The following is a 22,580-nucleotide window of genomic DNA, read 5'->3' as shown; positions in this document are numbered from 1 at the left end:
CAAGCTGTAACCATATTTACTATCCCCACTGTGCTTAGAGCAGCTCAGGAATTCCACTTGGTATCATCTGGTTTGCATTAGCACAAGGGTATTGATTGCTGTGACTGGAACAATATTATTTTGCAATTTGCTTTCCATAGAAACACCAGTTGTGAATGGGAAATGCATTAAAAATGGGCCAAAATCCTTCTATTGCAGCCACAAATATGTATGTCACCAAACATATGGTAAATTGGGGGAAAATACATGTGCTGGTTGTAGGAAGTCTGTAAGATAAATCTGAAGACAGAGGTGGGAGCATGTCTTGTCAAATGTATCTTAATTCTGTGCCCTTCACTGAAGCTGTTGTCATGAAAGTGATGATTTGTTGTACTCTTTGCTCAGCATAAGGTAGCTGATCACTTCTCCCTCCTAAATCACCAGTGACAGTAGAGGCAACTGGTGAAACTATATAGGAGCTTAGAGAAGCCTCAGGGACAGAGGAACACTGCACAAAGGGACGTGTGTGTTTGTGTTCAGGGCACAAATGTGCATGCTGCTGTGGTGGGGATGTGGATGAAATGAGGGCTGAGGTGTGCATGAATCCAGCTGTCCCCATCTGTGAGAAGGAAGGACCCCAGTGGTGAGGTGGCTTTTTCTTAATTAAAATACAATCAGTTAAAGAAAGGCCTGAAGCATTTGATCGTTCATTGAGATCTTGTCCATTAAATATCTCTCAGTGAAGTCACTATCATGCCCTGCAGGATCTGATGAATTTAGAGTGCTATTCAGCACTGGGTCTTGCTACATAATGAGGAGCCTTTAAAAAACACTCAGGTTAAAGAGCTTGGCTGACACATAAATGTGTGCTGTAGTGGTATCTACAACAGCAATACTCAGCCCTAACTAATGCCATGTGTTTTGCAAGTGAATTTAAAATACCACATGTTGGAAACTGGGGGATGAGAAATGTAATTGCCTGTGTTCTGCACTGGAGTGGTACCTGAAGCACTTCTAGATGTCAACAGCAGCTAGCCCAAGGTACTTACATGAGTTTGAAACAATACTTGAAGACTTCAGAAGTGTCTTGAATCTTAAAGTAAATCCAAAAGGGTGAGAAAGGTTGGATTACAGCCTGTTTGAACCAGAGCTAGTATACAACTCATCTAGTCTGAGCCAGAGTGGATGCACTGAGTTCATCTTTCCTTTCAGTGCTGCTGCGCCTGCTTAACTCTTTTGCAGTGGTTTCTCCCTTCAATTCTATTTTCACTTGTGCTACCTGTCTCAAGAGACTGAGTCACAGTCATAATGTGTTTGAACTCCCACCTGCAAATTTCCATGTTCTTGGCACATTTGCTGACACAAAATTGATTCAGCTTTCCCAAAGGCTCTCACCTGGGAGAGTGGTGCTTTGCTCTCTGTTACCAAGGTGTCTCTCTCTGTGTACCCCTTAACACCATCCACCAAATCATCGCAAAGCTTTTCTATAACCATTCCATTAGCACAGTTTTCCCTTCCAGCTCTTTGCTGAATACCCTTCCTTCTGCTAATGTCAATTTTAAACCCCGGAGTTGTATTCCTTCAATCCCCTTGTGACATCTGCTTTCACATCCCTAAAAACCTCCTACTGTGCTATCACTGCTTCATGCAACACTCTCCTACTCCACTTCTGGTGCACAAGGAGTCCAAGCACATACTCATTGCCACTCTTGAGGAGGACAGTCTTGAAAGATGCTTCTTGAGTCCAGCCATCTCTCTTGGTTTGCTCTGATGTCTCTGAGACATCTGTTCTCTGATGTCGATGAGAAAATGAACATGAGCCAGCTTCAGTGTATGCTCACAGCTCAGAAACCAACCGTATCCTGGGCTGAATCAAAAGGAGTGTGACCAGCAGGTTGAATGAGGTGATCCTGCCCCTCTACTCTGCTCTTGTCAGACCTCACCTGGAGCATTGTGTGCAGTTCTGGTGTCCTCAACATAAAAAGGACATGGAACTGTTGGAACAAGTCCAGAGGAGGCCACAAGGATGATCAGGGACTGGAGCACCTCCCATATGAAGACAGGCTGAGAAAGTTGGGGCTGTTCAGCCTGGAGAAGAGAAGGCTGCATGGAGACCTCATAGCAGCCTTCCAGTATCTGAAGGGAGCCTACAGGGATGCTGGGGAGGGACTCGTCATTAGGGACTGTAGTGACAGGACAAGGGGTAATGGGTTGAAACTCAAACAGCAGAGGTTTAGACTGGATATAAGGAAGAAATTCTTTACTGTAAGGGTGGTGAGGCACTGGAATGGGTTGCCCAGGGAGGTTGTGAATGCTTCATCCCTGGCAGTGTTCAAGGCCAGGTTGGACAAAGCCTTGGGTGATATGGTTTAGTGTGAAGTGTCCCTGCCCATGGCAGGGGGGTTGGAACTTGGTGATCTTAAGGTTCTTTCCAACCTTAACTATTCTATGATTTTATTCTGTGTCACCAGGACCTGAATGAGCTGGCTATTCATGCCAAAATGTTTTCTGAGCTCTGCATTTCTAGATTGGTTGTTAGTTACAAAAACACCATTAGTCAGTGTTAGGTACTTACACTCGATCCTCTGAAAATGTCGCATGTGATGATGCTTTAAATCACCTCTTCTGTCATTTTCTCTCATGTCTGCTCCTGCAGAAAAAGTCCTGGTCTGAGGACCAGGTGGGAGCTGGGGTGGTAGCCTGAGATGGGTTTGCCAACTCTTTAGGCAGCCTGCTATGGAGAGGCCCAAAAGAGCACAAATATTCCTTTTCATTCAACTATTGTGTTGTGCACAGATGATGTGCAGCTCTTTCTTTCTTGTGGGACGTGTTTACATTGACAGTTTGCAGCCCATGGTGGCTGGGAGGAAAAAGCATGAGGATAGTGCTCACAAGCATTTCCTACAGGAATAGAAAAGAGCCCCATCTTGGTGTGCTCTTTTCCAAGCATTCTTTTTCAGAGGGTACTTGCCAACACGTTTAATTCTACAGCATGATCCAAACTGAAGCAGGAGACAGCCCCTCCTGCTGGCCAGGTTAACCTTTTCTCTTTGCATTCAAGTTCTCCATTTGCTTATAGGTACCCTAATAAACACAGCCAGCAGAAAAGTCTGTACCTTAATGTGCAGTAGTTACCCAAGTGAGGAGCACTTCTGTGGTGTTCCATAGAGGAGAACTCAGCTGCTGGTTTTAACAGCAAAGAGTTAATCTCCATGACATAACTCTGCCTGAAACAGTTTCACCTCACAGGATGAGTTAGGAGTTTGTTCTACTTGACTATTTTGATGGCTACTGTTTAGCAAATTGACCCCATGCCTCTTTCTTTTAGGGATGCAGTTTAATTTTCAATTGTTTCTGGGCATCCTGCTCCTTGCCTGCACTGCCTTCTATGACTAACTTTAACACTATTACTTTTGTTATTGACAGTCATCTGCAGCCAGCAGAAGTTTTATGCTGACAGGCAAAGATGATATGCTGATATTAAGAATTCCAAGGCAGCTGAAATGTGAAATGCTATCTCACTTGCTTGTGAAGTCTGTCTTTATACTGAACTATTAAAATGCTAGACAGATTGGGGTGTTTTCTCAACGTAAGCAACTTGTCATAAACTACTCATGCACAACCATGTCCATATATATAAAATGTTCAGTAGTGGTATTTGATACAGTATCTCATTAGGTATATCTACTTGGTTTGTATTTGTATTGGTTATGAAATAAATATCACATTTACATTTAGATGTGGGGCTGGAGTCATGCATGCAGTGGTGGTGGCTTTGAGAATGTGACCGCACAGGCTTTCCCCAGCAACTTCCCTAGGCAGTTCACTTCTCCACACTTCTTCCTTCTTTAGATGTATTTTATGGCATTCCCTTCCACTTATTTCTTCCCTAAGTTAAAAATTCCCAGTATTTCCAGTCTCTGCTTACCCAGAACTTGTACCTTGTGCTTGTACTGGTACTTACCTGTACCTCCTGCCTTTTTGAAGATTCAGACTGATCTTGGTTTTGTGCTGCCAACTAGTTTGTGGATAAAATCAACAGAATTCAAGCAGCATGAAGAGCAAAAGAGTTCTCTCAGCAGAACTCTTACCCTATCACATGAATCTCTATATTATACACTTGCCCAAATGAACTTTCAGTACCTATTATACATAATAAATTACTGCTGCCTGGTCTTTTCATTTCTAAGACACCAATTCCTTCCCAACCTAAGAACTCATTAAATAACAAAAGGAACAATATCCGTTGACCTCACTGTTGTGGAGGCAAATGCTGATTTGGACTTGCTGTGGATGGAGCTGTTAATGTAAGAACTTGCATTCATAGAATGGTTTGGGTTGGAAAGGACCTTAGGATCATCCAGTTCCAACCCCCTGCCATGGGCAGGGACACCTTGTACTAGATCATGTCGCCAAAGGCTCTCTCCAACTGCTATGGCCTTAAACACTTTCAAGGATGGAGCATTTACCACTTCTTTAGGCAGCCTGTTCCAGTGCCTCACCACCCTCACAGTAAAGAACTTCTTCCTCATATCTAACTGAACTTCCCTGTTTCATTTTAAAACTATCACCCCTTCCTATCCTATCACTATAGTTCCCGATGAAAAGTCCCTCTTCAGCATCCATTCACAAAATCTCTGCATGTTTTTCAAGTTTGCCACGAAGATCTAAAGGTCTGGGTAAAAGCTTTGCAGAGCTTTGAAATGCATTTTCAGTGCATAATTGGGAAATATATCTTCAGTGCATAAGGAGAAAGGTTTGTACACTCTTCCAAGTGCACGGGAGAGTATGAATGCAGTACACTAGACTATAGTGTCCTGGTTGTAAATTCTCTATTTTGGTGCCTCTGCAGACAACAAACAACATTGTTGTCTTAAATAATTACTGAATGCTACCTTCATCTTTGTATTTAATACCTTTTTAGTAGAAAGAGTAAGGTATCTCCCAGGAATAAATTTTATGTTGGGCTGAAAAATAGCCTCCTAAAGCCATATCATTAAAAGGATAAAAGGATAGAGGACATATGTGTCCTAACAGCAGCCATTCCATGAAATATGCTGAGATAGCTCCAAGACTTAGAATCACATGAGGATAAACCTTTTTCCAGACTAAGGCCCTAACAAGAGATTATATGTGAGCAACATAACCTAGAGGAAAAACTTGCTACAACCTCTTTTTTATCGTAACTAAGATGGATTTACTGAGCACTGCATGATTCCTTCCTTGCAGAGGAGTAGCCTTTCAGATACTTATCCCCTCAAAATGTATGCTGAAGTAGCTTCTTCTGGCTGGTGTGCTTATTCCACAAATTTTCTATCAAAGGGGGTTGCAGGGTTTTCTGACAAGCCATCAAAAGCAGAGCGCTCACGGAGCCATTCATGCTTCCTTACTAACTCCTCTGTTGCAGCTTCAGGGGCCCAAATCTGCAAAATAAAGATATTTGTAGTTATTTTGGACTGCAAGCAAGGTATGAAGATGATACTGTGAGCCAAATAGAGCTGTGTTCTAGCACTCCTTTCCATCCTGAGACATAGAAGAAAAATGGTGTGGCCTCCTGGTGGAAGATACCACAACAATCTATGTAAGTATAAGCAGAACATTCTCTTGTTGCTGCCAATCTCTAACATGCCATAGGCTCAGATGAGGGATAATGTAGGAAAGATGATCCAAAGCTAATTGTTCAGAATGAATGACTCGGACCCAAGATCCTCAGAGTGGAAAACAGTAATTAGTCATAGAGTCACTGGTGATGTAGCCTTATTCCTCAGAGACCATTGCAGAAACTGGCACAAATCAGGCTTAGGGAAATGGTAAATAACCTCTAAACAAAACTGCTCAGTCAGCAATAGTGGTGTTCTTTTTAAGCAGAGGGGGAAAAATATTACTTCTCTGTGGTCATCTTTCTCTGGTTTTGGTTATTCTTGAATGAGGATTAACAAGTCCCTACTATAAAAATTATATTTTCAGTATTCTAACTCAACAAAGTAAATATTTAGTGATCCATTCAGATCAGTAAATGTCACTTAAGCAATCATGGGATAACTAATTGAAAGGGCAAGTTAGAAGTTGGTGCTGGTCCCGTGCACAAGAACTCCTATCCTTTAAGTACAGGAATGTAAAAATCCATACAATAAACATAGTGGCATTTGTAATTTTACTGTGGGTCCAATTTAATCCTATTTTAAAACCTCGTAAGGGCTTGCTTTCCATGATAATTTGTTTTATATAAATATATGTGTATATATATATAAAATACACATAAACATATGCAGACTCTTTAGTTTACTGTTGTTCTATGGCAATCTCTCTAGCCTGTGTCATGTCATCTACAAACAGCTAGTTGAATTGTGAAGTTGTTTCATCAGATTATTCTGGGTTTTGATCTACAGCAAGGTCTACCTTTCCATTATCATGAAACCATGCTCGTGTTTTGCTACTGTACATACTTTTCTGGGTTTGAATGTGATGTCCTCTTTCTTGGTAGCACCACTGGCTATCAGAGAATTCAGATAAGTAACACTGTCCTTAAAGGGTTGTGTTGACTTTTCAAAAATGGATGTTTCTTCGTCTGCCAGTGATACCTGTGAAGACTGAAAGAGAAATTACCAGTTATACATCATGTCCAGAAGCAAGGCACACATCCTACATCTTCAGATGCTTCTTCTGTTTTCTATTTACTGTGGGTGTATTTTTCTTAATCTGTTCAGAATCTGTTTTTTATAAGCTGCTATTTATTTTATAACCAAAAATTGTGACTCGAAGAGGATGACTGTCCTTCTTGGACACTAAAACATTAACTGCTCTTCAAGACTTGAGACAACCACCTAGTGCCACTGGTGATCCCTTCCTGTGCCAGGTCATGGCTAAATTAGCATCTACAATTGTCCTCCTCCTGCCTAACAAAGTCCTATACTATCCCTGACATTCAAATTATCTCTGAAAGGGGAAAACCAACATTTGGCTACTGGGAAATACTTACTACATCATCCAGGGCAGGACTGCTGAAGGACACTTCCAGCAATGTAGCTACAATTGCGTTTTCTCCCTAAATGGCATCCTGGGTTTGACTAACAAGTACCACTGGTAAATCAAGATCTCATCCACCATAAGATAAGCAGGATGTGGTCACAGAGACTATATCTGCTTGAACTAGGGCAATGGTAAGGTACTCAAGGCTCCTGGGTATGCTGTAAAAGCATTCAGTAGTAGAACAAACAAACTCAGTGTGGAGTTTAAGAAATGGGGCTTGTGTCAACAGTAGAAGAGGAAGATTTAGAGACAAGATGGGAAATGAGAAGTCAGTGAGCCCAATATTGCCTAAATGAGTTCTGTTAGCAGAATAAAAAGACCTTTCTACTAATTTGAAGGGATTTGGTCTTATCTGTGAAGAAACAGGTGCTCCCTTGAAGAAATTAAGCTTACAAGTTGCTTGGTATTTAAAACAGAGCTGGATGATCATAAACTTCAGGAGGAGGGGGAAAGAGGAAATATTTTTGTGTCCCATCAGTGATAGATGATACAATTCTTAAGTGAGACTGTGAAAGACATGAAGTTCATATAATTAATGTCAAAATTTCAACCAATGAACAAGTAATAGTACTGGCAAGAATGAGTCCTGGCTTCTGAAAATACTTTAACAAAAGTGCATGATTTATAGCTTTAGAGAGACATGGATGACAAATAAATGAAAGGAAGCAGCATTCTAACTATTAGCAAATCAATTCTTTGATACTATTTCTCATACCTCTCTTTTTGGAGCTTGCTCCTCTGCAGGCTTTGGTGTAGAAGATGCCTTTCGTTTCACAGATTTTTCTTTCTTTTCTGGTACTTCTGGCAAATTGTCCAGTTTATTCTGGAGCAGATCAATTATTCTAGAATCTGCAAATACTTTAGCAATATCAAGAGGACTCTTTCCTGTATTTAAAAAAATAAACACTTGCATAAGCCATGAAAATGAACCTTGGTCCTTTGTTATTTCAACTGGATAATGAAACCACAGTCAACTGAATTTAATTAGGCCTCTATTTTATTAACCATTCGTTGTGCCAGCAGCATGCCTAACATCATGTGAGGACTGGTAGGCATATGCACTGTGTGCCAGAAATAAAGCCTTACAGAAATGAGCTTTGAAACCAAATATTGCAGGAATTCTTTGAGTGGTAACTTTGCTCTTAATGTCCTGACATTTGCAGCTTAATGTACTGGTCCTACAGGTTGCAATTTTGACTTCTGAGAGCATTCAGCAGTAGGAGATGGCTAGCACAGTACAAGGTTAGGAATGTAGACCAAGTTATTGTAGGTCTCTACCTCTTCCAGTACTTGCTTTACGGCTGGCAAGAAGTCAAGGGAAAGCCTCATGGTTTAAATGGGGTTGAAAACCTTCAGGGCTTAATAGAGGACAAACTCTTCCAGATCTTATAAGGTGAGATGCTGTGCCTCTAAAGTAGTTGTGAGCCTAAACTGCTGTGTGAATTAGAACAAGGCAGAAATAAGGAATACACATACCTTCTACAAGCAGAGTTTCACCTAGCAGGCATTTTGGTAAGGAAAATCTCATTATGTAGCAATGTTGTTTCCTCTGTTAGAGCAAGAGCTTAAAATGTGACAAATGCTGTTTAATTTACTCCAAAAAGAGAGGAAATAACACTGCATGAGGGATCTGCTGTGAGGAGGTAACAATATCAATTTGATTTGTTTTTCTTTTAAGTACTTTTTCTCAGAGAGTAATATTTACATGCTAAGCAGCAAGAAATATTTTAACCTGTGCTGCCTGTGCATAAAACTTAAATTATTTAAATGGGTGGGAGAGTATACACTAGCCACAACTGAAACCTAATTTTCCATCAAATAATATTAAAAAGTAGATAGATTTTATTCATTAAAGCCACTTATAACTGTATATATCTTGTGAGGAGCAACAGACTTCTTAATCATGTAATTAATCATGTTACTTTATTTTCTAGAGGTATAAAACCCAGGAAAGCTGACTATTTACAATAGTGATTCCACACTGTAGAAAACTAATTGTTCCTCTTACCTTCATCCTGGTCCTGACAGCAACCATAGATTTCAGAACACTTCCCAAAGCATTCCAAGAACTTAGCTTTGTTTGGGGCTTTTAAATAAAACATGGATACGTGTAAGGAAGTGGGCCTGTTTTAGGGATGTTGATATTTACCATTGCTGTTTGTAGCTTGGACATCTGCACCCTCTTCAAGTAAAAAATAGACAATATCCAGTCTGGAGATCTCAATGGCTCTCATTAGTGGGGTTGCATTGCCCATTGCAGGTGCATTCACTGCTGCTCCAGCCTTCACGAGCAGTTTGACAATATCGAGGTGTCCCTTATAGCAAGCATGATGGAGAGGAGTCCACATGAAATTGTCTGTTGCATTTACATCAGCCCTACAAAAGAATACGAGAAGTGGCAGATGAAGCTATCTACTGGATACAGGAATATCAAAACAAGCAATGTTAACTACCCCTGCAATGGCATATTCAATGTGAATAAATGTTTTCATATTGCTACTGCTACTCTGAAGCCATTTTAGTATCCAATATATGGCTTGTCATGGAATATTAATTGTAAGAGTGTGCCTGGGTGGTGATCACATCCCCTCTTAGCCAACACAGTGTCCTTTACATGGAGGTTTTCACAGGTACAGAAGAAAATAAGCTTTCAAACACCATAGTCCTTTAAAATGCTGCTTGTGTTTGTGCTTCAGCTTCACTGATAATGGCAAAAACCAGATTGAGGAATTCATAAAAGAATGCTTTTGGGCCAAGAGCACGTGGAAAAAATCACCAATTTAGTGAGTTAGAGAAAGTCTCTCAAATTCTGAGCTTTTATAACTTTTTCAGCCACTGTGTTGCTGGACTATAGATCTGTTTCTGCTCCCAGGCTAAAACTGGTATGTTCTGGAGGATGCAAGGGCTAGGTTGGGGGAGATATTTGCAATCTGCTCCCTTTGAATGAAGCTGAGGGGAAAAGCACTATCAGCCCTTTAGCAACATGCTGCCTTGGAAGCTTTTGGGCTGGGGTCATGCAAAAGCAAGGCTTGGGGAACCACAGCCACAAGAGCCTCTTAAAGGTGTTAAAAGGAAAGAAATGTTGTTCCCCCTCATCTCTGAAGAGAGCACAGACCATGACCATGCCCAGATCTGTGTGCCATGTGTAGGTTCAGAATGAGCCAAAGCCTCATGAGGGGATTCCCCAGTACTCAAGCAGAGTGAATTACTTGTGCCTTGTAGTGAAGACAGCCTAGAGGTCCTGAACTGAGGTAGGGTCACTGTCCCATTGGCTCTAGGGACAAACTGCTGACATTTTCCCAAAAGACATGGAAGCAATGAAAATTACAGAGTTGCTTCCAGGGGTAGATCATTGTTCTTCAGGTCAGATGTCAGTTAATATTTAACTCTAGGTCAAAAGAACAGATTCATCTATTTTTCTTTACTCAATTTGAACATTTTTCAGTATTCTGCTTTTGGTGAGATGTTATCCCAGTAATTCCCCACACGTACCAGTTTTGTTATCTTTCAGTTGCTCAGCCCTTATGGTTTATTTGTATGCAGCATTCATTGCCTTTGTATTTCTCATTAAAATATACAGTTACTTCACTTTCTCTCCTGACCCATCCTCCATGCCTGTACCAATACTCTGCCCCTGAATCCTTTTCACTAACTTCATTCTATCAGAAACAAACCAATCACAGGGAACAGCAACAACATAGCATTGACATAGCATTTTTTCCTGATGAAGCACTGAATTTGCCTTAAGCCGAAATTTCATTTAATTCTGAGTCTTTATGGAACAAGACAGAAAGTAGATATCACCAATTTATGTTTAAACCTCAGTGTTTTCCATAGCTCTGGATAAATGTTTTGTTTCTATTCGATGTGGATTTGTGATACTGTACTGAAGAGGTTATATTGTAAAAAGTATTTACACTCAATGTCAAATTGAAAGTACCTGAAAGTCCACGCTACTGAAAGATGCAAAGCTAAACACTGTCCTGATAACTTTCCTCCCCATGTTCTGAATTCTGTCAATTTAAAAACCTCAAAATTGATACTATTTTAAAAGATTGTTACATTCCTAGGGCTGTTAAACATAAGGAGATGTGACTCCAGCTCTGTCTTGTGAGGCTTGACAAAAGTAGTGGAGATTAATTTGCTAGATTAATTTGCTAACTCTTGCATCTTTATCCAGGATTGCCTTGCTCATTTCATGCGAGTTACTTGAACCAGATTTCCCCAAAACCATTCATCTGATTTTGGGAGTTGAGTTTTGAGGATGCACCATTAGAGACTGCAGCTATGACTGGCACTCTGATCCAAATGCTGGCACCCAAAACCTTCAGACCTGGGGAACTTAACCCTTGGGTGTTTTTATTTCCCTCTTAATGTGAAAATAATAAACTAACCCTCTGTGACTCAGGATCATAGAATCATAGAATAGTTAGGGTTGAAAGGACCTTAAGATCATCCAGTTCCAACCCCTGCCATGGGCAGGGACACCTCACACTAAACCATGGCACCCAAGGCTCTGTCCAACCTGGCCTTGAACACTGCCAGGGATGGAACTAACTTTTAGTATTTAAGTTATATAAATAAAAACCAAACCATGGTCTTTTCCATCCAAATCTTTGCTGGAAATTTTTGCTTTTTAAAGCCTCTCCAAAATAGCAATTTAAAAACAAAAAATCTCTGAAGTGATCTTACCCCTTTTCCAGAAGATACTGCACAAGAACTATGTTCCCACTTGCACACGCAACCATCAAAGGTGTTTTGTAGTATTGATCTTTTATGTCTACATGCACACCCTCCTCAAATGCTTTCTGCAGAGATGGAAAGTCTGCTTCTCTGACGAGGTAGTTAATGTTCATATATGTTTTCCTTGGCTCATCTATGTACCAGGCACGATCATCATGCACGGGATGGGCAGATGGGTGGTCTCGGTTAAAACAGGACATGTCAGCAAGATTTTGGATAGCCTCAACCATGTATACAGGGAAACCATCTTCTCTAAGAGGACACGCGCTCTTCGGCATAACACAAATTGGCACGGGGACAGCGATGCCTTTTTTGCCTCTTTGTTTCTTCCCTTTCTTCCCCTTCTTTTTTTTGGGTCCGTAGGATGTGATAAGATAGTTTTTTGGCAAGTATTTAGAGCCTTTAAAAAAGTCTTCAATGCTGATTCCATCAGCCTGATGTCCTTCATGCATTCTAGCAATAGCTTCTAGTTGTTCAGTGTCCACAAAAGAACAGTGCTGCTGGATAAGGGCTATAAAACTGTCTTTAGTCACCTTCCCATCTCCTTGGTCAACAGCCTCCAACGCCTTGCGGAGGGCAGCCTGGTGCTCTAAGGCCCAGTCGTACAGCCTCACAGCCCACTGGGGGTTTTCCTCTTCATCCTCAGCCTTGGACTGTTTTGCAAAGGTCTTCTCAATTTTACGCAATTCTGATACTGCTGCTTTAAAATCACCGTCTTTAGCAATGGCTCTTGGTGTCTTTTTTGCCAAGTTTATCCATGTAGGATCACAGCCTAAAAATATGGTCACAATTCTGTGGGTAATGCAGTGTAATTCCTAATTATATAGAAAATCCATAATTAATTATGTAATTATGTATATAAGACACTTGTACTATACATGCAACTAATTGCCACAGGTCTACAATTTTATACTGTTTTAACTATAAATAGTGATAGAAGATTTGTTTTCAAAGGGGAGGTTCATGGGGCAACACATGCTTTACTTATCCATCCATTCATGTTATGTATAGAAAGGCAGAAATTCAGTGGAAACTACTTTTTTTAAGTGGTGAGAAAGGTTAAGAAGAAATAAGTGAAGATTAAAGTATCACTCAGTGTTCTATACCCCAACCTTGCAATCTGGCATTGGATCACTAGCTAAATGTTTGACTCACAAGAACAGAATGCAGGATTTTGCATGGTCCTTTTGAAGTGCTATGATCGTCTGCTTAAGTTAGAATATGGTCACAGCTGCTTTGTAGTATGTTTGAATACCCATGGGCATGAAGTTTTTCCTGTGACTACAGAGATTTATCTTGTTTAATGATCAGCAAACCAAAAATTACATTTCTGTTGGAAATTTCAATGCAATACATCTAAACCCATCTAAAAACAGAACCACTTAAGACAGACCAGTTCTGAGTTATACAAACCTATGATGTTTCTACTGCTTCCTTTGATAAATGTTTTATCTCAGCTGTATGTGTATAAATAAATCACAATAGCTTATGTTAGGCATTTCTTAATGAGAATTACATTTGCCACATGATACCCAGGAGTCAAATCCTTCCTAGATGCCCAAGTTTAAACTTCCCTTTAGCAAAGAAACAGAATGTACATGATAGTTGCAAAGTAACTTATTTTTAATGTACCTCTTTGTCCTATAAACTTGCAGCAATTTGCAAATCCTCCCTCTGCAGCATAATGAAGTGGCGTGTTACCATTCATGGCGATAAGGCCCAGGTTTCCATTATAAGCTGAAATAATCCTCAGAATCTAGAAAAACAGACAATATGACCAAAATCTGCTGTGTTTCTTAAGACAGGGAAGTGTGAAAATGGTTTACAAATAAATGCAGTATCATATATTCTCAGTTAATTTAGTGAAGGTTTCTCCCATGCCCAGCTAATCACTGCACACGTAACATTTCATGTTTTCTGTAGTATGCTGCTTATTTCATGAAGGAAATAGAAATCTTGTTCTGTTGTAAACACCAAAGACAATCTGTGTTTCTGCCACCTCAATGCAGGCCACTGTCTTAAAGTAACTGACAATGCATGCACAATCAAAACTGTGTAATTTTATGTACTTTGAATAATATTTGGGCAATAAAGAAGAAACTACCTAATTGCAGCCATTTGCACCTGCCCTTCTTGTAATGGTAATGTTTCATCTAAGTTACACAGCTGTGACATGCTACATGTTGAGAGAAACAAGGTCTCCAACAGAGCTGTTCACACCAGCCAGCCACACTAGCACACTTGGAGATACCTTGGCAAAAAAGGCTCTGCAATTATGAGAGAGATTCTATCACTGCTGGATTCCCTTTGATACTTAAAAAGAAGCTGCTTTTGATGACTTTGATCAGCTCGGATACAGGCCTCAAAAAAAACCTAATCCCACCCAATCCCCAGAAAAACAACCAAACAAAAAAACCAACCCAGGTTGGGCTTTGCAGCAATGCTTTTAACACCACAAATAGTGATACCTCAAAAAAGCCTCCTTTGGCTGCAAAATGTGCAGCACTTTGTCTTTCAGAGTCAAACAGGTTAACATCAGCTCCTCTCTCAAGCAGACCACGCACCAGCTCGAGAACACCTTCTCTTGCAGCTTCCATTAAGACTGTGCGACCTGTAGCCTGCAAGGTAGCAAGAAAGTAATTCAGTTTGTTTCCTATGCTAATTCAGGTTGGAACAATATGATCTGCTTGTTGCAAGGTGGCATAAAACTGAAGGTTTCCTTTTAGGTATTACCATACAAAGGAGAACAGACTAACAGTTTCCAAGATGCTTGTAGGTAAACTGTAAGAATCTAACCATAATGCTGCTAAAGCATGAGTAGACAAATCCCAGTGATGTAGATATATTAGTAGCTTTTGTCTCTTGAATAGTCCTCATGAAAATCAGTTGCTTAGTTAGGGAGTCTTTTATTCTGTGTGTATGTGTAAGCATGCTTTCATGCACGTTTACAGAAGTTAATACAAAATCCTATCTCTATCATTAAAAAAGCATAAGGAGCTTTTTTCCTCTAGCTGGAGGAGTGCTAGAGGGAAGACAGAGCAACTGGGGAATTTCAGTGCTCTTCTGGGAGGAAAAGTTCACATTCTAATATATATCTTTTATATATATTTATAGATAATAGAGTATGTTTGTGATCAGCAGTACCTATGTTCTTCATAATGGCTGACTTGGGTAGATCTGGTGACCTTCTCAAGAACAGAGCACATCTCAGGTCAGGGATTGCCTGCTATTACCATACTGGCCCATAGCAACACAGACTATCTGACTTGCCACTCTACAAAGAGTGCAGTGAGCCATGGATATTGTCCCCCTGAAACATACGCTCTTCCTTGCTACCTGTCTTTCTGGCAAATCATTCCTATTACGTGATCAGATATGTGCCCATTGTATTACAAAAATAAAAGCAGGTTTCTCATACTGCAGGTACACTGAGTGGCCAGAGATGTGTGTGAGAGGATGAGAGAAGGATATCTAAACACTGGGGGGTTTTATAGCTACAAGCTAGGAAGTATAACTACAAAACCAGGACCAAAGCAAAAGCCATAGGCAGCTTTAAGGGAAAGCTTGGGTTCCTTGACTTGATCAACAGCACAGAGCTGCTGTCCTTCAGTCATTGTTAAATTAAGGAAATAAATAAATTACTAGGACATACAAAAGAATGAAAATAGTTTCTTATGGCTCATTCCTGCCTTGATCCCCCATCAGGTTTTTCATGCTAGACTCATCTTTTAGTGAGCATTATTTCAACTCTGAAAACCTTAGAGCACATGAAGGCAAAGTACAAATCAGCCCTGCCCCACTGAAGTGCAGCGAACTGCAGCTCCTATGAGCTGGCTCAGTTACAATTTATGTTTGTAAAATAGCTGCACTCTAATCTACGGAAATCTAACTCAGGATATGTGGTTCAAGCAGAAGACTTAAAACCCTGCTCCTGCAAAAAGGGTGATGTAGAAGGGAACAGGCATGGCCGCAGAGCTAAGCACCTGTCACTGCTTCATCATTTTAATGTGAGCATTTAAGGTTCTGTAGTCATCTGGTAACTATTCTACACTTCTCTACATATGTTCTTAGTTACAGAAATATTCATACTGGGTTTCCTGCACTGGGATTTGCTCCTCTTTCCATGAAATTCAGACATATTTCTTTAATATCATGAGCTTGCTCACAGGCTTGTAGAAATACAGGCTTCCCATCAGTGGTACAGTTGTTAACATCTGCACCAGCATCCAAGGCAATCTGCGTGCAGTGGTAGTGCCGTGTTGTAGGTAAAAGGCAGTAAAACAGAACACCTGCAAAGAAAATCAGCAGGGATTATGGTGTGATACTAAATTACTAGAAAGGTTACTTAGGCTGTGAGCTTCACAGCTGAACAGACAAAATCCTTCAGCAGAGACCTGTTTACTTCTCTGAGGGCACATACATGAGAAAAAGACTTCTGGTTTAGGTAGGGCCTCTGAACTTCTGTGAGTAAATCAGGATTTAGTATGACAGGTCACCGGAGGAACATGATCCTCCGTCACAAGGTATCTTTCAGATAAGCACTAGAGAGACCTAAAGGCACAGACTTATAGGCATAGACTGCTCAGGGAGAATTATTTCCACCAAAGCTCTTATGGCATAGATTCTGCTGACCTGTAAGGATTACCCTCAACCACGGCTCCCTTCTATGGATGGCACACAAGACACTTAGCAAGTGTGCAACACAGTAAGGGGTCATTTTATGGTATTTCTGGTCTGATAAAGTTCCCTTTTACTTACCTTTCCCATCATTGTCCACAACAGTCATGTCTGCTTTAGCTTTTACTAATACATCCAAAATGAACTCATGGCCTAACTCAGCTGCCTTCATCGCTGCAGTACGTCCCATTTTGTCCTGGACATCTGGATGAGCTCCTTGTTCCAGCAAGAAGCTGCACATGTCAATGTCATTTTTAATGCAGGCCAACTGAAGGGCACTATATCCTTCCATAGGCTCTGTGAAATTAATGAGATTTGGGAATCCATTCTGGATCAGCTTTTCTATTTGCTTCTTGTCTTTTTGGTGAACACACTGAAGAAGTTTGTACACCTGTAAGTTTCGAAGTCTGATATCTACTGGTAACATCCTGGAATAAGATAAAATGGCTTGTTTGAAGAAAGTAATTCCTACATAGAGAAAGAAGAAAAAATGTGAACTCAGAGATGAGATTATAATTACATGCCAGTTAGAATAGGAATCAAACTACATTCAAGGCATAAAAATATCCACTTTAACAGAGCACTAAGCTTTGAATGAATTTCTCTCATTTAGTATACACAGCATATGTAGAGACTATAAACACATATAGCACTTTGCAAAATTGCCCTTTCTAATCTTCAAACTGTTATGAAGAAGTCTCACTGAAGGTGAAAATTAAGTTAAGAAACTGTAAGGTAAGTGCTTTCCATTCAAGGAACTGTTATAATCTGCAGTTACTTGAAGCTTAAGGGGAGGCTGAACATCTGTCATTTTAGTACTACAAAGAGAAAAATCACAAGTCACACTGTTCTCTGTACTTGCTGAAACATAAAACTGATACTAGCATCACCTCATCAGTATCTGAGCACCTTCCTTTTTTGGTAGCTGATGCATGAACTTACTGCTGCATTACGTACATAACAGAATAAACTGTATTTCTCTGCAGCAAATGCTCTTGGGGAAAAGACAAAGATGCAGACAATGGGGCACTGGCCTGGAAAAAGGTTCCCCCATTTAAGCTGACAAGCTTAAATGTTCTCTCATATTCTTATATTTCCCACCACCCCACAGCAGTAAGGAACTTGGGTTTACTTTCAAAAGCTGGATCCTTTCTTCCAACTGTTAGTCATTATTAACAGCTGGATATCACACATCACTTTTTCAGGAACTCCTTTAGGATCAACATTTGCCTTTTCTTCCTTTCTTTCTTCCCCCCCTGAAGCTGCAAACACTGAAGAAGTTACATTCTCCATGGAAATAGGGTAGTAATGCTACAGCATGTAAGCAGCATTGCACCTCGTAAAATCTGTCAGCAACATTTGATGAAGGTACAAATGGAGATCAAAGTGGATTTATGTTATGGATTATCCTTGTGATTCAGAACAGTGCTAGTGCTACCTCTTGTACAACCATGGCAGTCTCTGAAGTACAAGCATTCAGAATCAGGATGTCCTAGAGTGCCCTGTTTTCCAGAGGGTGAGATGGCACACTTGCAAAACAGGTGTGAAACCAAAGTGAAATAAGTATGTGATTAGATATTACTTGTTCCCCACAACCTTCAACTCATTCAGGATGTGACAACACACCTTACACTTACTGCATGCTTTCCTTTTTGCTCACAGAGCACTCTATTACACTCCATTACAGCTTTAGCCCCAGTTCAGCCAGATCAGTTTTTCCTGGTGCTTTTGAGATGTTTATCATGGTATTACTTTAATACTTCACACACAGTAACAAAATCATTTCCATAAGCATGAGCAAAAATATCTCCATTACAGTGATGGAGTATGTTGTTATCACAATTCAGCCACCAGCAAGATCCTACCCAGTTTAAAGTCTTTCCTTCAAAGCTTTGAGAACCAACAATTTACATGAAAACAACCATAACATTTCAGCTGTGACAGATAATATGAAAGTGACTGGATCAAGTTTTATTAGAATTTTCTACAGTAACAGAATCCAAATAAAACAAGTGGGATTAGAAAGCTCTACCCAGTCAGGTGAAGTTACAAGCAAGTAAAATAGGCTTCTATAATGAAAATATCACTGCAGCATCTTGCAGATAGTCATTAAATACTACCAACTGTATGTACTTAATAGGTTTTTTTAATTTAACCTGTAATAGACGTTTTAATGAAAAATGAGGGATTGTTAATGTGGCTTTGAGACAGTCATGCTCTGGGGAGGGCTTCATGAAGCTATGATCATAAATCCCAAGCTTGTAGAATCTGCTTAGCAACAATTTATCTGTTGACAAACATCAGCAGAATCGCCACCTTCATTCTGCCAGCTTGTATCATTGTTTTGGTTGAGAGCATGAACTCATTTCAAATTCAGATTAATCCTTTTCCTGGTACACCTACTATTAAGAAAATCATTTCAGTCAGGTCCTTGTTTCCTCAGAAAGCTTTCATCAAGGTACGTGGCTGGAGAGGGAAGGTCTGATGGCCAGAGCTCTCACTTGGTGACTCTCTAAGCCCAGTGCCTGACTGCTGCTGCTGGAAGGTTTGGAACTCCTTTTTAAAAGTTTTCAACATTTTTCAGTTTAAACATCTCAACTTGAAAACATTCATTTAATTATCACTATTCACAAACCAGTAAAGGAAATGTTCATGTGTTTTATCTTTAGTGAGAGAAAATAGCTTAGCACTTTCTAAATTTAATCCATTTGCCTGCTGGCCACAGAGATAAGCATGAGCTTTATGTGCCAGTATAAAAGAAACCAATGTGGTAACAGTGTCATGCTATATTTACAGCTTTATATGAGTAAAGGCACTGGATTTTTGGCTGTGACTAATGTTTAATAGGAATGATGAAGCAAAATCTTCCTAAAACTGAATTCCAGTTTAATGAATAGCCTGTAATGCTGAGTTTTCTCTTGAGCCCTTCTTGGTGTAACCCTCAAGAAATGCTTTGCCTTGGGCAGAGGTCATAGCTTAGTGCTGAGTGACAGTAGTTTCCATGGCACCTCCTGACTGAACTGAGCCTGTTTTGATGTTGTGTTGAGATACAGCCCTTTGGAAAACTTGGCCCAGTCCTGATCACTGTAAGGGCATTCCTGAGGTTATGGCTGGATACTCAAGATGGATGGACTGATGGTGGGTGGATGGGATGTGCATTCTTTTCAGGTTGCCTTGCAGCTTCCAGTCATAGAATCCCAGACCTGTTTGGGTTGAAAGGGACCTTAAGGCTCATCCAGTTCCAACCCCTGCCACCAGCAGGGACACCTTCCACTAGAGCAGCTTGCTCCAAGTCCCTGTGTCCAACCTGGCCTTGAACACTGCCAGGGATGGGGCAGCCACAGCTTCTCTGGGCACCCTGTGCCAGCACCTCAGCACCCTCACAGTATTTTTTCCTATCTAATCTCAGTCTCCCCTCCTCCAGACACTCCAGTATCCATCCAGACTGGATGTAACAGAGCCCCAATGGCCAGCGGCAGGCAGCCCTTGGGGCCAGCCAGTACCTGCAATCAGGTGTCTGAGCAACACCTGCTGGGACAGAGGCTGCTGCTCAGCCAGGAGGAGGGCACAGGCTCTGGGCTGCTGGTGATAAGGTGCTGCTGTGCCCAGGAGCAAAGAACAGGGTGAGCGACCAGTCCCATGAGCCTGAAGTGCTCAGCACCCCATTGAAGCCAGGTAAGGGATAGATCTGGTGTTGGCTGATTTTTCTTGGGTTGTGACTCAGAGGGATGGGTGATCTGTGGAGGAGACTGGCTTTAATGGCAGAGAAACTGGTTGAAATGGGCAGAGCTAGCATTGACCTGCTCTGTACTTACATTGTAAGGACTTGTTTGTCTGACCACGCAGGAACACAAAGTGAGGTAATTTCCAGCCTGCTCTCCTCTGAGGGAGGCGTCAAGCACAAGGGAGGGTGCTGATGTCTAGTGTGAAGTATTCCCTTTGGGAATGTGAACCAGCTCCTGCTGTACCCTCCTTTAGCCGGGCCTGCATCACCCTCAGCGCCCCTCACTTGCGTCCCTTGCCCAGAGGTGCCGAGAGGCCGAGTTCCACCCTCACAACCCTCCGGCTCTACCCCGGCCCCTCTCGCCCCGCCTCACACGGTCTGCCCCGCACCACCCTCACCGCCGACCGACCCACCTGAGGAGCCCCGGGCCCGGCGGCCCCGGCCGGACACCCCCGTTCCCCTTCGGCTTCCTGCCTCAGCGCCGCGCTGCGGCCGCCATTGCCGCCCGCCGCCGCCTTGGCAACGGGGCGCCGCCGAGCGCTGGCCTGGCAACGCTGGCGGGTGTGTGAGGGGAGCGAGGAGGGAAGGGGCCGTGAGGCGGCGGCCGCGGCCCTCAGCGCCCCGGCCGGCTGCGAGGTACGGACCCGGCCGCCGCCCGCCGGGCAGCGGGGACGGGTGCAGGGCGGCGGGGAGGGAGGCAGCGGCCGCGGGGCTTGGTGTGGTGGTGCAGGAGGCAGCGGTGTGGGGTGCGCGGTGCAGGTTGGACATGGGCTTGGAGCAGACTGGGCTAGTGGAAGGTGGTTGGAACTGGGTGAGGTTAATGTGCTTTCCAGCTTGAACCATTCTGAGTGGCTGGAAAGCTGCTCGGTGGAAAGGGACCTGGGGTGCTGGTTAATGGCCACTGAATGTGAGGCAGCTTGTGCCCAGGTGGCCAAGAAGGACAGAGGCATCCTGGTCTGTGTCAGTACCAGTGTGGCAGCAGGGCCAGGGCAGTGATCATCCCCCTGTACTGGGCATTGGTGAGGCTGCACCTTGAGCCCTGTGTTCGGTTCTGGGCCCCTCACTACAAGAGAGACATTGAGGTGCTGGAGTGGGGCCAGAGAAGGGCAATGGAGCCTGTGAAGGGCCTGGAGCACAAATGTGATGGGGAATGGCTGATTGTTTAGTTATATTGGGATTGTTTAGTCTGGAGAAGGCTCAGGGGGGACCTTATAATTCCCTACAACTGCTTGAAAGGTTGTGGAGAGGTGGGGGTCGGTCTCTTCTCCCAAGTAACAAGCGGTAGGACAAGAGGAAATGGCATCAAGCTGAACCAGGGGAGGTTTAGACTCCATATTAGGAACAATTCCTTCCCCAAAGGGTGCTCAGGCATTGGAACAGGCTGCCCAGGGCAGTGCTGGAGTCACCATCCCTGCAAGTGTTAACACACCATGGAGACGAGGCCTCAGTACCATGGGTTAGTGGTGGCCTTGGCAGTGCTGGGGAATGGTTGGACTTGATAATCTTGAAGGTCTTTTCCAACCAAGTTCATTCTATGATTCTATGACTTCCTTCCTAATGTTTTCAAGGGGGGAAAAATTATTTAGTGCCCTTCTATGTTGCCATGGGGAAGGCACTGGATGTCATGGCCTTTGACATTTTCTCACTATTGACTTACTTTTTTTGCCAAACCTCCTCTTCCTCCCATGTAAATCACCTCTAATTTTTACTAGAATTACTGGCTACAAAATCAGAATGACAAGATCTGTGTATAACCCAACTCCATAGCCATCCCCAGAGGGTTTGTGTAACATTGTAATATAAATGAGGTGTTTTAGACTTGAATTGAAACATAATTATTCATAAACCTGGCTGGAAGGAGAAACCTATTTATTAACAGGAGAAAAAATGTCAATGCCAATGAATGAGGAAAAATACTCAAAACTGTTTAAGCAAGTTGAAGCATAACTCATTCCAGAAGGCAAACACCATTAACATTAACACTGAGACTTCTCAAGCCCTTGGTATTTAGTGTCTAATTCCAGCATCCAAGTGCCACAAACCAGCTGGCCCTTGGTGCCCCTGTTCGTCAGTAATCATGTATGGGATAATGGCAGAGGCCAACTCCTGCAGGGAGACTGTTTGTCTTATACCTAGCCAAGACTGGCTGTTGAACTATTTGCAAAACACCTCTAGTATTAGGAAGTTAAACATTAAAAATTGGGTTTTGATATGAAATCTCTTCTGCCAGGGAAGCGGTGACACGGAGTTGGATGTGTGTCCAACAGCACGGAAAGACAGGTGACGCAAGGCATGGCACTGTGTGGTGAGTAAGAACAAGAGATAACATCATTTTAGCATGAAGCATTTCATTATTTCCCCTGCAAAGAGTGCCACTTGGACAGTAGATATCTCATGGTAGCACTTTGTAGTGTGAATTGGCTGGACT

General features: G+C 42.1%; 1 protein-coding gene across 1 annotated transcript; it reads right to left on the bottom strand.

The window, feature by feature from the left end:
- Positions 1 to 5,276: 5,276 nt before the first annotated feature.
- ANKEF1 (ankyrin repeat and EF-hand domain containing 1) lies at positions 5,277 to 16,855 on the bottom strand. The gene is made up of 9 exons (XM_034060961.1): positions 16,510 to 16,855; positions 15,841 to 16,040; positions 14,220 to 14,369; positions 13,384 to 13,507; positions 11,701 to 12,523; positions 9,158 to 9,384; positions 7,724 to 7,893; positions 6,426 to 6,569; positions 5,277 to 5,402 (listed from the first exon to the last, which is right to left on the bottom strand). Exons 1-9 carry the CDS (start codon positions 16,853 to 16,855, stop codon positions 5,277 to 5,279), a joined length of 2,310 nt encoding a protein of 769 aa, XP_033916852.1.
- Between the last annotated feature and the right edge of the window lie 5,725 nt (positions 16,856 to 22,580).

The sequence above is a fragment of the Melopsittacus undulatus genome, chromosome 3 (genome assembly GCF_012275295.1).
Source record: "Melopsittacus undulatus isolate bMelUnd1 chromosome 3, bMelUnd1.mat.Z, whole genome shotgun sequence".
Taxonomy (NCBI): domain Eukaryota; kingdom Metazoa; phylum Chordata; class Aves; order Psittaciformes; family Psittaculidae; genus Melopsittacus; species Melopsittacus undulatus.
This window is presented reverse-complemented; position numbering and strand designations above follow the sequence as displayed.